General features: G+C 37.6%; 1 protein-coding gene across 1 annotated transcript in view; it reads right to left on the bottom strand.

Moving 5' to 3' along the window:
* Positions 1-615: 615 nt before the first annotated feature.
* Positions 616-19667, bottom strand: part of SACS (sacsin molecular chaperone) — a 38549-nt gene continuing 19497 nt past the window's right edge. The window contains exons 6-7 of the mRNA XM_019530177.1: positions 18799-18890; positions 616-13744 (exon numbers count right to left, since the gene is read on the bottom strand). Coding sequence (XP_019385722.1) covers positions 2181-13744; positions 18799-18890 — 11656 coding nt within the window. The 3' untranslated portion in view covers positions 616-2180. The remainder of the gene's footprint in view (positions 13745-18798; positions 18891-19667) is intronic.

Raw genomic sequence — 19667 nt, 5'->3', positions numbered from 1 at the left:
TAAAATATATAGAAAATATGCACATAATTATTGAAAAGATCCTCTGCCACCCCACAAACGGCTCATCTAGAAACAGAACTGCTATCACCATGATAATTCCTTTACAGTTCTGCCAGGTTTGGAATTGCATTCTGCTATATTAGGTATTTACAATAATTTAGACTGAAAAGCACTTTTAATAAAACATTTTTAAATTGCCTCATGTCAATAGTAATTTTAGTGAAGTGTTCATCTTGCCATGCTGATTTTTTAACCTAACTATAAAACCTCAAGCTGCTTGATCCACAACATTAGTTCAAAAAGTATTGAGAATAAGCTAATTTATTTATTTGATGGGTACACTGAGACTTTAGTCTTATCCAGTCACTGTTACTAACAATTAGCAAAATAAACATGGTTTGCTTTAAAAAAGTGTTAGCAGGTGACAAATGCACAAAGGAAAAAGGCATTATTACATATGACAATAATTTAAGTAAGACTACACAGACTAAGCTGATCTATTATTTAATCTGCACACTTGTTTAGAATGAACTGTGAAGGACAGGATGATGCAAATATACATAAAATTAGATTCAAATGAACTCTTCTAATTTATAAACTGAAGACCAGCCAGACTGATGTTTGCATTTTTATTAAAATTATGGCACTTAATATAATAGCAGAAAGAATCATATGGCCTTACAAACAGAAGCAATACAGTTTTCCAAATAACAACACTTCTTCCCATAACCAATAACTACTTGTGAGATTTTTGTGAACAGAGCAAGCCCTTGAAAATCCGCATGAAACTAAAAAAAGCCTTTGTCAACATTTTTTCTTTTGGATTACAGCACTGTCAGAACCATATCTCCCTATAAGATACTACTGTTGTTAATTTTCTTCTACATTCTGTAAGTGAAATTACAGCTTCACTGTGCTATCATAAACAGTTATGACAACTTGTCACCAGGAAATGATGAATGTTTATGTTAACGTAGCAAATTCAGCAAAAAAAATATTCCATTTACAAGTTCTTGTAATTTTTTACAAATAACTAATATTGACTACATTACTTGACATTATAAAAAATTTTACAATTTATAAAAGAAAGGGTGGGAACTAAAAATCAGACGTCCCTAGTGTCTTAGAGAGACAAAATTAAAAAAGCATTACATTGCAGCACCTTTTGACATTTAACAAAATACTGCCCACTGTACACCAAAAAAATGGATTACCAGATTGTACCATTTCCAATGTTTGTGAAAAATATACGCACACGTATGCACAGAGAAACATGAAACTCAAGCATTGAAACATTTTAGAAGTGAGTTTTGGTGTGCAGTTTTCAAAAACCCTTCATAAAACACTGTACATTGATGGTCACCAATTCTAGTTTATCCACATGCAGGTTTCATTAAATAAAAAATGGCAGGTTCTTAAACAAAGATGTAAATTAAATGCCTAAGTATTTCAAAGTATTTTATAATTAAGTAAATGCACTCAATGCACTACATGAAGTTGTACGTTAAGTCAAGTAATATTACTGAGGATTAAAATACTGTACCTTTTGAAAGGTACTGCATTATCCTCTAAATGTCCAGGGTGTAATACTGCAGCAAATTTATAATCAGATCCAGCTGATAAGAGTATTAATATGGATTACATGAATGTCCACAGAACACAAAAGAATCAAGTAATGCTCTGGAGTCATTCTTCTCCAAAGTTTTCCCATCCCATTCAATAATATGTCCAGTCTTTGATTAATACATTGAAAAATGACATCACTTCTTGGAAGCATAATAAAATGAAATAAAATTTAACAAGGAGTTTAGTATACAGGCTTCATCCAGCATACTGCTAAGCTTTGGTTATATAAAGTGCAGTTCACAATCTTGTATAATTTTAACCACTTGTACTGTACACAGAGCTATTTTTTGCAGCACAATCTCCCTGCAAACATTTTTAATATTCATGTTTTTACAGTTTGCTCATACAGCAGGCTCAAGAAAATAAAGTTTGATTAATTTAGTTTCACTTTAAATACTTCAGTACCATCCAAATATGTGCATTGTATTTTTAAGCTGCTTGGTAATGTGTAACCTCTTGGAAGTACAGTAAGCTGCACAAGTAAGTGACATTTGTATCCCATTATATTAACCATTTAGTTCTTGAGAGTGCACTTCCCTAACCTCTTCAGTCTCTCATACTTTTTGTTGTATAAAGTTTTCAAGTTTTATTATGATGCAGGCAGTACATTCCATCACTCTCATGGCAACTTCAGAAGTGAACCTATCATTTGGAATCTGTGGAAAGGGAAGCAAGTCAGGATATCTAGTTTTTAAGCTATCTACTCCATAAGCTTCCAGTGTCTGAACATCATTTGTAAGTCCCTCAAGTTGTTGGCTATATTCCTCTATTTTTTGTGCAAGAGCAGTTGGTTTTACATCTTTATCTGACTTACCCCTTACAGCATAATCAGCTGCAATCAAAGCTAACTTAGTGGAGAGATAGCATTTGAAGCACACCCATTCATTAGCATTTTTATGAAGGTCATTTCTTGCCGCTGAGAAGTTTGCTCGAGCTTGCCTAAGCCATCTACGTGCCTCCACAGGATTACCAACGGATCTGAATGTAGGTGGTACAAAGAATCGTTGAGAGTATGATGGCCCTGTTGAAGATGGGCACTTTTCTTTACACTGCTGCCTTTCAGATTTATGGCTTGTTGCTTCTTGATTCCATGAAGTATAAAATCTTTGAAATGAAAATTTGTCCGACTGGAATCGAGAAGCTGAGGATGAAAAGGTTCGTCTTGATGCTCTGTCTGTGTTTTGGTCCATAAAAGCCTGCTTTTCTAGTCTGTTAATCTCATTCTGTAAATGTTTGAAAACTTCATTGGCTATATCAAGGTTCTCTGCATTTTTGTCTGGATGCCACTTAAGATACAGTCTTCTAATAATCTTTTTCCTTTCAGATTCTGGAAGTTTCCAAGCCTGTTCAATCACTGATGTTACTTCTCTTAATATTTCTGGCAAAGAATTTGCCTTCATCTTTTTAGGTGAGTGATGTTTTGAAGATGCTGTTTTGTGGCTCTCTCTACCAGAGAAGAGAGGAGGAATTGTCCTGGGTCCATGTGCTGGAAATTCAGTAGGACTAGTTGGGGTAGAAGGCGCACTGTCTCTACTTTGGGAACTTTCATCAGGTCTTGAGAACTTGTATAAGTCAAGAGAGCTCACTATCTTATACTCACTATATCCAATATCAATCTGATAGATCTTGCCCAAAAAACTGGAATTTTCATTATCTTCTCGTTCCACTTCTTGCACAATGATTGCATATGTATATGTTGGTTGATATGATCCATATATATCACCACCCTCAGCATCAACAAGGTAACCAACATATTCTCCTGGATAAAAAACATTCATTGGATCCATAAGGAGAGTATAGTGAATTTCTGCTGGTATAGGAGTGCCAGGCATAGGTAGCTCAAGTTTTGATGGCTCTGAGGAGTCATACTTCACTCCTAAACTATCAAGCTTTTCACTAATTCTGTAAATATCATTACAACCCAACATAGCAATTAAATATGAGGTATCAGAAATCAGATTGTCCGTTGCAGATTTCAGGGTCATCGCTAATGCCAGAAGGAAATTTATGTCTTTGCTGTCAGAGTGCTGTATATAAAGGAGTATTACTGCATTCCCATATCTCTTTAAAAATGCAAATGTTTCACTTCTACTGTGAGGAATAGGAGCAAAACCTTTCACTCTTAACGTTGTTTGAAGCTTCTCAAAACAAGACACTTTCAAACCTTCTCGTAAGGCTTTGCACAGTCTTACTGCTTTTTCTTCATTGGCTAGGAAAGCATTATCATTTTCATGCTTCATAATTCTAATAAGTCCTGTAATGAACTGTTCAGAAGATAATAATAATTGCAACCTGCCTTGCAGAGAACACAGTGCTCCAAACTGGCAAATTTTGGGACATTCTTCATCTAACTGTTCTTCAAGAATGCTGCTTAACAGACGAGGCCTCAGTTTCTGAGGGAACAGCATTATCAACTTGGTATGAAAACCATGATCTTTCCCTAAGTAACACTGGCTAAGATCAACAAGCATCTGTACACCAATATTACCTTGGATTCTACTTTTGTAATGTGGGGCATCATCAAAAACTAAGATGCTTGACTTTACCAACCTACCATCTTGACTGGGAAGGTAAAGGATCAGATCTCTCATATTCTCAAGGTCATTTCTAACCTTAACAGAATCATTTTGAAGACTTTTAAACAGGCCAGAAACAACCCTCTTAACTGTGCGCATTTCATTAGGATCCAGTTGCTTTCCTTCAGAGTTCTTGAATATGCGACTTAAAACTTCAACATACTGCTTGGTGGAAATAACATCTTCAGTACCCAAATGTTTAAATAACTGGTGAAAGGTACCAAGTTCTAAAGGAAGCTTGTAAAGGTAGGGTTTGAAATCAGATTCATATTCGAGATTTATTACTACTTCCTCAGGTTTCAGAAGCTTCCAACCTTCCTCTACCATCACAAAAGCAACCCCTCGAAGCTGAAAGCGGAATTCCCTCTTCTCTGTACTGAGAAATTCATAAATACTCCGTAGGACTTTGGCCCTAGTTTTTACCATTTCCTCATCCAAAGTAGTTATATTACATATATTTCTGCAGTTATTGATAACTTTGTCCACAGGTGGATCCAAGTTAACATTTAGCATAGTTAAAACTTGCTCAAGCTGTTCTTGTGGGCCAAAACTACTTCCTTCTTGTTCTTTGATACTAAGAGGCGTTGCTTTCTCCGGCAGAATAGGACATGAGGTCCACAGCAATTGTAACACATCCGTTTGTTTGAATTTAGGGTTTACCTGTGCTCCATTGAATTTTATAAGGGGGAGTGTCCCATTAACTTCCTGATACTGAGGATGAAATCTGACAAATTCAGCAGGAGCACGTTCAGGACACAAAAAGGGAATTAAAGATAATTCTTTTAGAAAATTTCCTGATAATAAATCAGTTCTTTCTTGAAATATGTGATGGAGGAGGACATCAACTGTGTTCTGCAGCGCTTCCTTAGACCAGTTTTCTGTGTTAGCTCTCATGCTTATCTCCTTAGCAAACTGCAATACCTGCTGTTGTGAAATGACATACTTTAGTCCTATATGCCGTAGGAATGTTACCCACGATGTAAGGAAGGCAGTTTGGTTCTTCGGTTTTGTGAGTTGTTCCAGTCTCCTAAAGAATTCTTGAGGTATGAACAGTTTTTCAGGAAGCATAACTTCAAAGACTCGTATAGTTCTGTCATAAAAATGTTTTGCTGGTTTTAGTCTATTGTTTGCATCATGAATTATCAAAAAGCTTTCCAGTTTTTCAAACAGCTGTTCCTTTATTTCTGAAGATTCCTCAATGCCAGAGAGTCTGTTCTTTAGGTAGATCAAATGCTCTACTTTTGCATCATAAGACAATGTTTCAATCTTTGGTAAAAGATGCTTCAGATATACTTCAAGATCATCCACAGGGACACAACCAACTACACTGTACAAGTCTTTTAAGTGAACTTTTTCTTCAAGAAAGGCACATAATGTTGACTGTGTCCATCTATCCACTTCAGCTGAAGGGATACTTTTTGTAAGTACATAGCAAGTTCCACATTTTGAAATATTGATGTATCGACCACTAATAGATTTATAGCATGGAAGAGACTTTAAAATATTAATGTCATCATCAGACATTAAATGACTCAAATTGCAATTGAAGTACATTAAGAGGGCTTCAAAATCACTTTCTGCTAATTTTTCAGTCTTAAATGTTGAGGTCTGGACCATATAATGTACAGCTTTCAGAATGCTTGAAGGATTATCTATGTTTGCTGTATGCCCTGACAAGAGTGGCACTAGAATATTGTCTTTGGAGCAAATTTTGTTCAAAGCAAGCTGAATACAACCTGTTTTCATTAAAGCATGGAAAACTTTATCACTCTGTGCATTTGGGAAAACTGCTATATGCATAAGGCTAAGAGGCAACAAGACATCACACTCCGGCACAACAAGCTGATTGGCTGAGACAGTAAACTTTATACCTGGCAGTAAAGCCCAATCCTTCAAAGTATCAACAACATCATCAAATTTTGCTTTCATGTCTTCTTGATCTTCCTTCACATTGACAGATTCACTAATAAAGTGCCATGCACTTTTCAGCCAAGATTCACTTGCAACATTTTCTTTCCATTTCATACAAGTTCTGGTTTTATATTCTCTAGGTAACACAGATGATAATAAATCAGCAAAACTTGTGATGTCAAAGACTTTTGCTACATCACAGCTAAGGAAAATATTACTGTATCTCAAATACAGTGTGTTCATAAACAGGTCCTTGCGAGATGGAATCAGTTCATGATATGTTGTTAAAAACTTTGGCCGCTTTGAATCAAAAACTTGCAAGACATTGTCAAGTGTAATAAGAAGCGGCAACCCCTCAACTTGGATTTCGTTCTCTTCTGCATCCTTGAAACAATAGTCAACCAGAAGTTTTAGGCTGTGAAAGAGTTTCAAGTTTGTCTGCTGAAGACGACAGGGCAGCTTTCCAATGTGACAATTAGAATCTGGAGAAGAAAATGTCATCAAAAAATTGCATACATCAGCAGGAGTCACATATGTGACAGGAATATCTGCATCTACAAGACAGTGATAAAGATTTGCTGTTTCATCACAGTTATATACCAAGTTAAATCCGATTTCTAAAAGTAGATGTTTGAGTCTATAAACATTTTCGGCTACTGTCTTGCGTGTTGTGATGTTATACTCTGTGTTTTTGAGGTGCTGCAATTCATCTTGTAGCAAGTTGTCAAAAAATGGCCTCCCTTTGTTTGAGGTAGACATGTTAACCCAAGTAATGATAACTGCAGAATGTAAATCAGAGCCATCAATATTTGGAGCTCGCATGACAGGTAAGAGACGTTTTAAATCTTCGTAAATGCAGCTGTATACTGCTTTCACTAGACAGTACCAATCTGGCTGAATATCAAGTCTGTTAACTGGGAAAAAAGACAAAAACTTTTTTAAAGTGTCTTTCACAACATGAATAGATGTGTTTTGTAATATTGATACTGTAGGATCAGAGCCTGGAAAATAACGTTTTTTCAGTTGGATCAGCAGTTCAACATAGGCTGGTGCAATTACTGCTGTCATTAGGCTATTATTCCAGTCGCTTCTTACTCCAACTCCATTATCATCACGCCATAGATTTCTTCTGGCAGAGTCTAAGGCAAAGTGTCCATTTACGTGAACAGGTAACCCAGTCTCTAAAGATAAGGGTAAGAAGCAAAATGCCCTGTGGGGTTTTTTGTAGTTGTGAGTAATGCAAGCAGCTACTCCTCCACGTGGGAAAAGGGTGATGTCTTTATTCTTATGAGCTGATATAACACTTTTGCATACTTTATCCATAGCTGAAAAACCAGACCTGTTGCAAATTAGCCAAGTTGTAAGGTTACTTTCAGAGTCTTCAGTATCCATAGTGTAAGTAATCTGTTGTACAGGTATTTCACTTAGCTGCTTTTTTTTAGTTACGCTGTCAATTACAGATGCATGGAATTGCTTCCGTTTTAATCTGTCTCCATCTGTAATTTTGCCCTGTACAGAGTATAATACATTCAGTGCTCCTGTTGTTTTTTCTATTTCACAAACAGAAATTTTTTCCATGTGATTCAAAAACATTAAAAGTTCTGCTCCATCTGTACGCAACTTATCCAGAAGATTTTGGACCATTCTGTCTGAACTTGGAACAGAGGAAATTTCTGACACTTTTGCCATTTCTCCATTTCGAAGTGGAAACCGAAACATTGTGCAATTATCCAATTTAAAGTGGTCTCCTAAGTAGAGGTCAAGTACATCTGAGAACTGCGTTCTGAAATCTGCATCTAAATCTCTAAACATGCGTCCAGGACTTACTGATGTCGAACCTGGCGCATATCTAGCATGAGGATCAAAGATACAGAGTATATCATTTCCTGATATGAAAGAAGGACAGTCAGTGATGTGATACACAGAATTGAATCCTATACCATACTGTCCTGTTTTACATGGGTTTCCTTCTTTAGTACCTTTTCCAAGGTTCTGAATCCCTCTGATATCATCCTCTGTAAAAGGCTGATTATTGTACACACACAATGCTGGCCCTTGAAGAGGTGCCCATTTCTCATCAAATATTCTATCAACTGGATGATGTCTAGGATCAAACACAAAACAGATCTCTGTAGCTTTGGCATCATCTGCATTCTGAAGTAGCTCTTTCAGCATTTCTTTTTCTGAAGGGTACGCATTAAGAATGCTTTTAATTCTACTTGTCAATTTTTCTTTCTGTCCAAACTCAGTTCCCAAGGTAGTAAAACAGATATTAGAGGCATATCTTTCTAGAGCTTTGTGTCGCTTTGGTATCGCTCCAAGCTTTACTGCAACTTCTCTAGGAATATCAGCATGACAATATTTTACAGTTGTATCTTTCACTTTTATCCAAGGACAATCATTGTAACACAAAGATTTAGCAGGTAAAAGTGCAAGATGAGTATCTGGTAACAAAATCGCACCATATTTTTTCACACAGACTTCTTGCTTCTTCTCTCTAATGAGGCCCCATATTCCTTCACTAATAATTCTCCTACAAAGTTGAAAATTATCTTCTGCTAGCTGGTTTGTCCCTCTTTCTTGATTAATCAACTCAAGGACTAGAGCAAAATCCTCAACTGTAAAAGCATGTCTCACACCCACATTTTCAAAGAGTTCACGGAAGCTATTTTTATATTTATTAGGCAACTGGTAGAGATACGGAGCTGCTTCAAAGTTCAAATAAAAGCATACTTTCATTGGGTCAACATATGCATTTTCTACAAGAATGAAACTACATCGTTTTAACTGGTCAATGATAACTGTTTTTGTTGCTTCGTTCTGTAGCATTGCTTCATGTAGGTATTTGTAGCAAGCATTAGTGATATTCTCCTGATACAATGTAATTCCATCAAATGTTTTAGCAACTTCCAGCAACTGATTTATAACCATGCTAACAGTTGGTTTCTTAAGTAATCCCAAAAACTCTTTGACAGCTAATGACAGAGCCCCACAACCCTTAAAGGAATGAGAATTTTCATTAAGAATTGGTTGTAAGAGACAAACTATATCTTGATGATCAGCAGTGAAAAGATCAGATGCTGAAAACATTGTTTCAGGCTGAAAATCACTACCCCACCAGTGCAACGAAAACCCTGCTGGCTTTGTAAGGAATGGAAGGAAAGGGATTGTTTGACATTTTGCAGAAAATTCTTTGGCTCTAGGGTCATTACATTTCAGTTTTTCATCAACAAGACTCAGTATAATGCTGCTTCGGAGACAAGCTGCAGCATGATCATTTGTATTAATTTCTGCTACTGACTCTGCACGTTCTATCAGGTCTTCCCATAAAACATCATCTTTAGCCATACCTAACTGAACAAGTTTCACCAAAATAACAGGATTAAGGTAATCCTGATTGCTGCCATAAGGAAATCTTCCATCTTCAGCATCATACAACTTTGCAACTCTTCCTTCAGGGTGGATCAATCGGGAAGGTATAACTAAAGGATGCCCTTCCAAAGAACAGGGAATACACGGGGTAACACGAAGAATTCCTGAGAATTCCTCAACCTTTTCATTGAGCACATAACGCATCAAAGGATCACGTAGCTGAGCATCAATCTGCTGAATATTAGGGAAAAAAACTTCAGAGAAGAACTGTTTCTCAGAGAAAGTGTTCTCTTGTAGTATGTATTTACATCCTGCTTCTTCAAAACCTGTCTTCACCCAAGAAGGAAGCTCTACTGCACATAGATTTTTGGATCCAGTTTTTTTAAGGTACTTCAGGAAGATTTTAAAGGCAGAAGGCCCAATGTCTGGCCTTTTCAATATTGAATCATCTAAAAACCTCACATTCTTCATAGAAACCCATGATGAACCATCAGAGAACACTTTGATCCCTCCTTTGCTTTTTGCATGAGCTATATCTTCATAAAATCCTTGACATATAATAGAAAAATCATCATGCACTGAGTCAGGATCCGGCCACACTGCACAGTAACTGTAGTCAGCTAACTCACCACTGATGGCCATGTCACGTAAAATACAGAGTGCTTCTAAATAGGCTTTTACAATAACATGCCTCATGAATACTGTGTTCCATCTTCCTTTTGTGTCCGTTTTCCAGATCTCTTTTCTATTTGAAGTAACAGCAAAGCAGCCATTTATGTGAACCGGCAACCCTGTTTTAATTCGAAGAGGCAAATAGCAGAACACTTCCCCAATGCTGTTACAACCAGGTTTCACAATCCACTTTTGTTCCTGAGTTTCAGACAGATGTATTCCTACACCACCACAGGGAACAAGTCCTAATCTTTGTCCACTTTCCTGTAATGAAAATTTGAGAGCATCCCCAGTGTCCATGCAAGAGCATATAAGCCATGTTGTAGAATCAACTGTTTTTTGTGGCAGCTCATCAGCTGGCCTTTTCATCTGCCCAGATTTTGCCATGTCAAAGAAAGAAGCTGGGTCATCTTCTGGACCTCTAAAAAGAGGAGACTGCAAGTCAGCAATGCGTCTAAATACATGATGAAATTCTTCTACTACTATCTGTAAGATACATGAAGATTTTGGTGTTTCAGTGGGAAGCTTTTTACTACTGTTGCTGCAAGTCTTCATGAGTTTGGCTGCTTCTTTTAAAACACTCACTACAGGGGAAAGCAATGCTTTGGAGGTGCACACATTTTTTTTAATTGTCACAACTTCTTGTGCCATGCCAGGATCAGCTTCCTCAGTTTTCAAGTACTTCAAAATCATTGAGTTTACACTCTGAGTGAATATTATCAGTCGATGTCCACAGATGCTGAATTCATCCACCAAAGTGTAAATGTCAGCTGTATTATAACAAGTGCTACTGACCTCACTCACTTTGCCCTCTTGCTGAGTTCTAAAAGAAAGTCTGAAAAGAGTCCCATCGTAACTGTAAGGGGCCTCCACTGTCAGTGGTAGATGACAACCAAATACACCCAAAAATGGTTTGAACTGATTTGGAAATTTTCGCAGCCTTTTCTGTTGTTTACTCCAGTTAATTTTGATTCCAGGATTAGATTTATCCCTAATATGTTTACTGATGTGGTTAACATTTGGGTCAAACATTATCATGAACTCTCTGCTCATAATGATGGGAATATCAGTGACATGATAAACAGAGTTAAACCCCAATCCAAATTTTCCTACTTTATCAACTTCACTTCTTTTTAGAGACTCCCCCAATCGAGTTATATTTAGAAAATCTGAGTCGGAAAATACAGAATTGTTGAAGGACCACAAAGCTGGCCCATGACACACTGCCATTCCGGGATCCAAAAGGTTCTCTCTTATATCCATATTGCGCCTCATGTCAATCATGAAATTACATTCTGTTGCATTGGCATCATCCGCATTTTGAAGCAGTTCTTTAAAAATGTCTGAAACAGAAGGATATTCCTCCAAAATGTTTTTAATTCTTACGGTGAGAGGTTCTCTTTGCCCAGATTGCTCAAATCCCATGTTTTCTGGATTAATCAATCTTGTACTGAGGCATGGCACATTTAACCACTCTGCAGTTTTCATGGGTATGTCTTCATGCACCAAGATTATTGGTTCCACAGAATCTTCAAGCAAGTCATTTAAGTCATCAACTTTGATATCACAATAACAGCATTCATGAATCGGTTTCATTGCAAGTTTGTAAGGATGTTTGCCACTATAAATAGGCATGGGTGTATTCAGATTTGCAGAAATCTGACTGCTGTATAGCCATCTTATAATGCTCAGCATGATGTAGAGATTTTGTTTACTCTCCTCCTCACTGAGAGATTGCTCACTTTTTAGATATATTTTCTGAATGACCATTGAAACATGGTCTGGCGTTAACTGCTCAATTGAACCACAATATTTAAATAACTGGTGAAATTTAGTCATAGTTTTAGGCACATTATGCAGATAAGGCTGGAGATCAAGATCAGGTTCTGGTTTTATTACTGCTTGTGTAACGGAACAAAATTTTTTACCAGTCCAAACCCAGGGAAATTTCAAGGCTTTAAAGGCTTCCTTACCTTCATCTAAGTGATCATGCATAAATCCATAAATTTCAAGCAAAATATGCTGAAATTGATAATAGTCCTCATCGCTAAAGGTTTTAGAACAGTACCAATCAACCACCACCTTAAAGTGTTTTAAGACTGCTTTTATGCTAGGTTTGGTGGCAATGCCAAGTGTTTTTTCTATATTTAAATGGACATTTTCCACAAGGGGAACTGATGACCCAACTAAAATTGCATGAGCTATATCACACATTTCTGGTGGTGAACACAGATTAGAGAAATCCCCTCTCCAGACTAATGATCCTGGATAATTTGGAGGTCTTTCCTTGCATGCAGGAATCCATTTTATTTTTTTCAACATTGTTTTTGCTTCAGGTGAATGCAACAAAGTGTGGTTCTTGTTCAAAATCATTAAAAGAGTTCTAGCTTTTCTTAATAATAAATCATGATTTTTGACAGAATTACCCTGCAAGGTTTCAATTTTATTTGCCACTCGTATAATATCATTTTCTTCAAGATTCACTTCATTTTTTAAGCCTATTTGTCTGAGAGAATGAAGAATATCTGAAGATACTGCAAAAGTATTAGGTGGGAAGCAGTTTTCTTCCTCAGCATAAAACAGATTTTGTAGTACTTCTACTTCAGGATCAAAAAGTTCACTGGCTGACACTCTCTTTTCTTGTGAAATTTGAATAAACATTAGTGATGTCAGCCAATCTATCACATCTGTATTTTCATTTTTGAGGAAAGTCAGATTTTCAAGAACCCATAGCATAATCTTTGTTGATTCATCATACGAATAAAAGTCTTTTTGAATATCTTGTATGATAAACTTGAGGCAATCTGTGCTCTTTAGCTGTTCTTCTTTTAGTAAGTTAGCTAACCGAATAGTAGCTTCATCGCTGCTGTCAATTATTGGAACAGAAAGTCTTATACCAGGTGGCAGTTTGGCAGTGTGGTGCAATACCTTACAACCTTTTAATACAGTAAATGCATTGCCCCCTTCATCAGATGATTTTTCAATTTTTTTAAATATCATTAGCTCCTTAATAATTCTTCTTTCTCTTTCATTAGCATCAGTTAAACTAGCTAAAAATCTCCTAAGAGCATCTTTATGAGATGCAGGAAATGATGCTACCTGACTGCATAGTTTCTGCAATGATAGTTTCTCCATTATCTGTAAAATGACACTTGGTAGTGGTGAATGCACATACTTTTTTAAAAGTGGATGTTGTATCGAGGTGTCTAGCTTTTTAAGTACAACTCCACCGACTTTCTGTATAATGTCTGCTAAGAATTCTGGAAGCTGTCTCTCAGATTCATCCTCTAGAATAACTGGTGATGGAGTTCTAAGTCTAATCAGTTCCACTAATGTCTCATTTTCTTCTAGCAGTATCTTGGGGATAAGTGGCATGTCATCAAACAGACTCAAATCTTCAGAAAAATGTATATACAAGTTCTTCCAAACCATCTTAAACCAGGAAACAGATGGATGATTTTTCTCTTCCGAACCCGGATACCACTGTACTAACATGTCTCTACTAGGCCATACAGTATTCATAACTTCTTTGATTAGCCGGGCAAATCGTTCTGGAGTCAAAAGCTGTAGCTGAGTGCATGGTCTTCCTGAAAACAAAATAAACCAGTAAAGCTATGAAAAAAAAAAGTCAAGTAATACAGATAAAAATACCATGTGCTGTACATATTTGCAAAAACAGAACGGAAGAAGCAGGGCAGGAAACTAAAGACATTTTTTATGCTTGTCCACTAAAGGCATACCAGATACCAACTCAAATACTAGGGCTGTGAAAAACAGGTATGCACCCAGAGGCCCTGATTGCTGCTGCTACAGACGGTGAATGCTAAACATTTTTTGTTTTTAATTTTTTTTAAGTGCCAGGAGGCTGGGGCCAGGTGGGGGATGGGACTGGGCAGGGCAGCCATAGGTGCAGAGGTAGGCACAGCCAGGAGCCCTCTGACAGCTCCCACAGCCAGAGGATCCCTCAGAGGCCCTGACTGCTGCTGCTACATCTGGTGAGTGTGGGTCTTTTTTTTTTTTGTGTGTGCTGGGAGGCTGGGGTTGGATTGGGGATGAGGCTGGGCAAGGCAGCTATGGGGGCTCCCCCGACCCAGGACCAGCCAGAGCAGCTGCAGAAGAACCTGCAGCCTCCCAGCTATGCCTGCTTCTCCCTGGCCAATCCAAATCTCTGAATCTCTCCGAATCTTTTCCGAATCACTTTGGAGGCTTCGGATTTGATTTGGACCTTTTAATGGGTCTCCCGATTCAATTCGGATTTGGAGATTCAGCTGCCAAATCGGGCCAAATCTCCTCTGAATCGAATTGGTGATCAAAGCTTCACACAGCCCTATCAAATATCCCCTGTCATTTTGTAAATTGACTAAAATCAAATATACTTCATATTAGTACAAATCCAACAATAAGATGGTAACTAATTGTTATGTTATTACTTCTGTTAGTTTTGCAGTCTTCAGGCACACAAAAACAGCTGCGGAGTTAATATTCATTACAAACAGTATGGTTGCACATATAGTCTTTACCTTATATACTTACACTCCCTGACCTATAAATCCAATTACTACTTTCTTCCACTAACAGTTTAGATGTGTGCAATTTAAATGCAGGGGTAGTCAATGTTTTTTCAGTGGCAGATAGGAATCCTGAAGCTTGGATGCGAGCCCCTGCTGCTGAAGCCCTCTGGCTTCGGGCTGGATCCAATGGCTCTGAGGACCACAGCTGGCGCACAAGCCACAGATTGCTCACCCCTTATTTAGTGCAACCAGAAAAGTTAGGGGCAACCCTATGTACCAGCCCAGACTGAGCACTAACTAAACTGTAACAGTAGTAAACAAAATGTAATTATATAATAAGTGCTAAATATGAGATTAAAAATACACGAGTAAATGTGTGAGTTTGCTTTTAAAATTCTTACAGTAGAAAAATGTATTTGTTTAAAATATATTTTTTGAATTATCATACATTATCAATAAACAGATCATCATTAAACTTTGCAAAATATCTTTGGAACAGATGTATTATTCCCAGTTCATAAATGGAAAAGACAGTAATTTATTTCTCATCCTGACACTGGAAGATAACAACAGAGCTAGGAATAGAACATACTGGATACATTTACACATACTATTAATACAACAAAATAACTCTGGTGCAGTTCACACCAGAGTCAGCTGCTCCCGAACACAGCATCGCCAGGTGGCAGGAAGCCTGAGCCTACAGGCTGGTAGGGGGCCTGGCAGGGAAAAGGGTGGAGCTTTGGTTCAAGAGCCCCCATCACCATTTTTAAGCATGGGGACACTGACAAATGAGACACAGGAAGCTGCTGAAGCACAGTAATTGCCAAACTCCAGCAAGCTTGATTAATTGAGCCTGCTCTGACACGCTAAATTCCAAGTAATCAGAGTACCCTCTGCACTCGTGTACAGGCACCCATAGACAGCAGCCCTCAGAAGAGAGACTGGAATCTGGGGTGGCAGGGCGTGGAAACAGGGCAAGGAATCCACCTCCTAAAATAAAACTCAAATTCTGTTGCTTAATTCCTAAAATAGTAAGTCCCCCAAAACAGTGAAGATTGTTTTAGGCTCTGAAGTATCAACTTATATTCATTAGAAATAAGAAGTTAATACTGAGAATCTCAATGGGGTAGACAAGCAATGGCCAACATTTTTGGCAGCTGTGCCACAACTTAATCCCTGTCACCTCTGAGTGATTCATGGCACTCGGAGGGACATATGTGATAACGCCTGCACCAAAATGGAGGCAGAGGGCTCAAACCTCTGGTTACATGGAGCAGAGAATGGTGGTTGGGGGAAGGATGCTGCAGAGAAAAGTGTCACCACCAAAAGCCAAGTTAACCCTACTCTCATCTCATAAGCACTGAAGTTTTATATGGCAAGTGAGGACCCAAAGCCGTGAATTCAGCAGCAGGTGCAGGACCAGAAGGGTTAAGCTAGTTCTTGACAGCAATACTGGGCATCTTCTCACTTCAGCAACCTGACACAACCATTCCACAGGTTAAGCCCTCCTGCCTCAGTTCTGGTGCTTTCTTTTCCAGAGACTAGAGTCTAAGACTCAAACAAGCCGCACACACACCAGCTGCCTGTGTCACTTGCGTCAGGCATGCCATGGGCTGCCATCACTTGGGTAGATTAATAAGCATAACATTTTATTCATGTCTTCAACAGCTATTAGCCCTCACACTTCAAGCATATAGCTCAGATATAAAACTTAGAGATTCACATTTGAAATGATGGTGTTATTTTTTAAATGAAAATTTGTTTTAGAAATTCTGGAAATCTTCCCAGGATACATAAGTATATTTAAACAAAATTAATACCAATTAGTAAGCATAACTTAATGAAGATATTGTTACTAACATTCTTAATAAAAAGAGTGCTAACTACATTACCTTCTCTCAATTATTAGGCATTTTTTCCTACTGCATTTACAATTTTTTGCTAAGTTATTCGCATCCTTTTTACATGAAAGCCGAGGCAGAAAGAACATGTAATCAAATCCACACAAATGCCAGGCTTCAATCCAGCAAAATATTCAGTCACATCATACCTGAAAATCCCCAGAGAAGCTGTTGGGCTAGAACATAATTAAATGATTTTTTTCAGAAAAACATTCCAAACCTGTGATTTACATAACAGTAGCAACAAGCCTGCCTCTGACAATAAAAGTCCATGCTTTATGGAGTGAAAATGAATTTATGCCTTTTTGTACAACAGCCATGGACGAATCCATTCTGCCATCTGAAAGCAACTATGTAAGAGGGTTTATTTATTTATTATGTATGTGTAAGTTATGGAGGGATTTTGGCGAAACAAATGTTGCAGTCAGCCGGAAGAGATCCCTACTAGTGGATACTTTAAAGAAAAAATGGAAGGCTTTACAAAGCTACAAATCAGAGAAAGCACCAATAAACTACAGTTATGTAGATAATTCCTTTTTTTCAAAAGAAGAACAAAGAAGTTATAGATGTAATTACTAGAACAAGACCATATGCAATCATATAGTTGCTGAAAAAACATTTGCAACAATAGATATATGTTAAAATACTGGCCACTGAGCCTTAATTTTATAAGTAGATGTTCTATCATGTCTTCAGTCATAGCCAATACACTTAAGAAAAATAGAAATATGTCCGTAAGTAATGTTATCTGCATTTGGGGTTACAGAGTTTATTCAGTCTGCAATGTAGATATCAAGGAAAAACAAGGGAGATAATAAAGGTGGAGGGAGTTTCGTGGTTGAGTCCTGGAGGAAAGGGAAAGCTTCTTCCTTGATACACCATATCTTCTCACTAGCACCATGGAAAACTTTTGGGGAACTCAGAGGAAGCTGTATCTCAAGCCATGGTAGGAAGACTGGAACTTGGGTCTAAAAACTTATTTTCATATGTCCTCTTTTCCACTTTTTTCTTTCACCCACCTAATACAGCTGTAGATGTTCACATCCATATACATCTTCATTTTTTCTCAAAACTTACTAATTATTATTTGCATTACAATAATGCCTTATAGGCCCCGAACATGGATTGGGGCCCTATACAAAACTGTTGGTAGTAAGAAAAAAGTTGATGCTTTAAAGATTTTACAATGTGTATTACAACAGATGCACTAAATTGAGCAGGACTGAGGCCAAGTTAGAAGACAAAATAAGATAAGTGAAAACTAAATCCATACAAGCAGAAGAGGTCTCCAAAGACTCGTTCCTGAAGCGAGGCAGGTGGAGGAAGAACACTGAAAATAATGAAAATTCAGCCAAACTAAACTGGAGGGAAAGCAAGACAGACCAGAGCCCTAATTAGCCCAAGGTACAAGAGGATGTCATAGAGTAGGGAGTCGCAGAGTATCAAAGGAGGGTAACTATTACTAAAGTACTATTATCCAGTTTTGATTTCTGTACCTAAGAGAGATTTTAAGAGACTGCAATGGGTAATAAAAAAAAGCTACAAGAAAGTCTCACGTTCAAGGAAAATCTTCTTTAAATTAATCAGAGAAATCTAATGTTTTATGTAATTTATCTGAAAAAGGGCTAAGAGGTGACTTGCTCAGTCTATAACTCACCTTGGAAAGACTTTCTAATAACAGATGGGACTTTATTCTAGCAGAGAAAGGCATAACAATATCCAGGGATCAGAGGCTAAACCCAGACAGAAATCAGGTTAAAGATAAGGTACAAAGATTCAACAGAGGAGCTAATCATTAGAAATAGTTACCTAGAGAGGCAGTGGATTATATCGCTTTAACTTGGGCAGGATTCATCGTAGTTGAAATTAAATTCTTCAACTTCAAGATTTGCAATTACTAAGTAAATGATAAATAAATATCCATGTTTTCTTCTGACTGTAAATCTCCACTTTTTCCTCCTCCCCTTTCCCTTTCATGAGTCTATTCTATCATTTTCACTGGTGGTGTTCTGAATTCCTTAAGAGAAACTCTGTAATGTCATTGTGTGCTCAACTTAGGTATAAAAGTGGACGTTCCTTAAAATATGGGTTTCAACCAGGCTCCCCAAACCAACATAGTTCAAAATGAAATTAAGAAAACAAACAAAAGCATAGCATTTCTTCTAAATTTTATCATTAGAAATCTCTTTTCTTTGTAGTTACAAGCATATAACAAATCTCTTTTACCTCGGCTTTTAGCAGCCTCCTTCAAAGCAGTTAACACTTGAGGCTTCAGGTTATCAGAAAGTAATCTTCCTTCAAGGCCAGGGAAGAGAGACCTAGTGAGCCATTGAAAACAGAAGCAGTAATGATCTCAGCATCTTTATCATTTAAGTATTTGTGTTACTGTTTAAAAGTTACAAACATTGTAAAAAAGTAATCCATGTCTTTGCCCACATACTTTAAAAAAAACTTTTTTTGCTGTGTTTTATTACCAAAAAAATTAATAATAATAATACAGAAACAGAAGATGCATTAAAAAAATCCAACTCTTTTGTACTTTAAAAGCAGAAGAAGCAAGTTTACCTCATTAAAAGGTACCAGGGTTGTGATCTGAAGTCACTCATCCTCATTTTAATGTTATACTCTGGACTTCTAATAGGATACTAAAGTTCAGTTTTGTCAGTAAATCCATATAAAAGCATAAAAATATAGATTGTGTACCTCAGCACTTCAAAAATAAATCTGGGGCATGAGAGTCAGGCAGTATACTTCTGGTCTCTGAAAACCCCAGCATGCACTTGAAACCTAATTAACAAAGCCCATCATTGATACACAGAACTAAAACAGAATTCTGCCCATCCTTTCATAACTGTTAGGATTATGTACTAAGACAAGTAACTTTACTTAAGACACTAACCAACAGCCTGTCAAGAATGATGGGGGGGGGGGGGGGGTTGGGCGTGGACAGAGCACCGCCACCCAACATCTCGCACTGCAGCTGCTCTGCCTCTGGCCCCACGCACCCAGCCCTGTGCGCCAGAGTGGTGGGGCAAGGTGCACCACCAGCACCGCTACACCCTGCTCTGTCCCTGTCATCCTACCAGCACTCCACC

Source organism: Crocodylus porosus, unplaced genomic scaffold (genome assembly GCF_001723895.1).
Source record: "Crocodylus porosus isolate Cpor-Errol unplaced genomic scaffold, CroPor_comp1, whole genome shotgun sequence".
Lineage (NCBI taxonomy): Eukaryota > Metazoa > Chordata > Crocodylia > Crocodylidae > Crocodylus > Crocodylus porosus.
The sequence above is the reverse complement of the archived record's forward strand: the minus strand, read 5'-3'. Positions and strand labels throughout refer to the sequence as shown.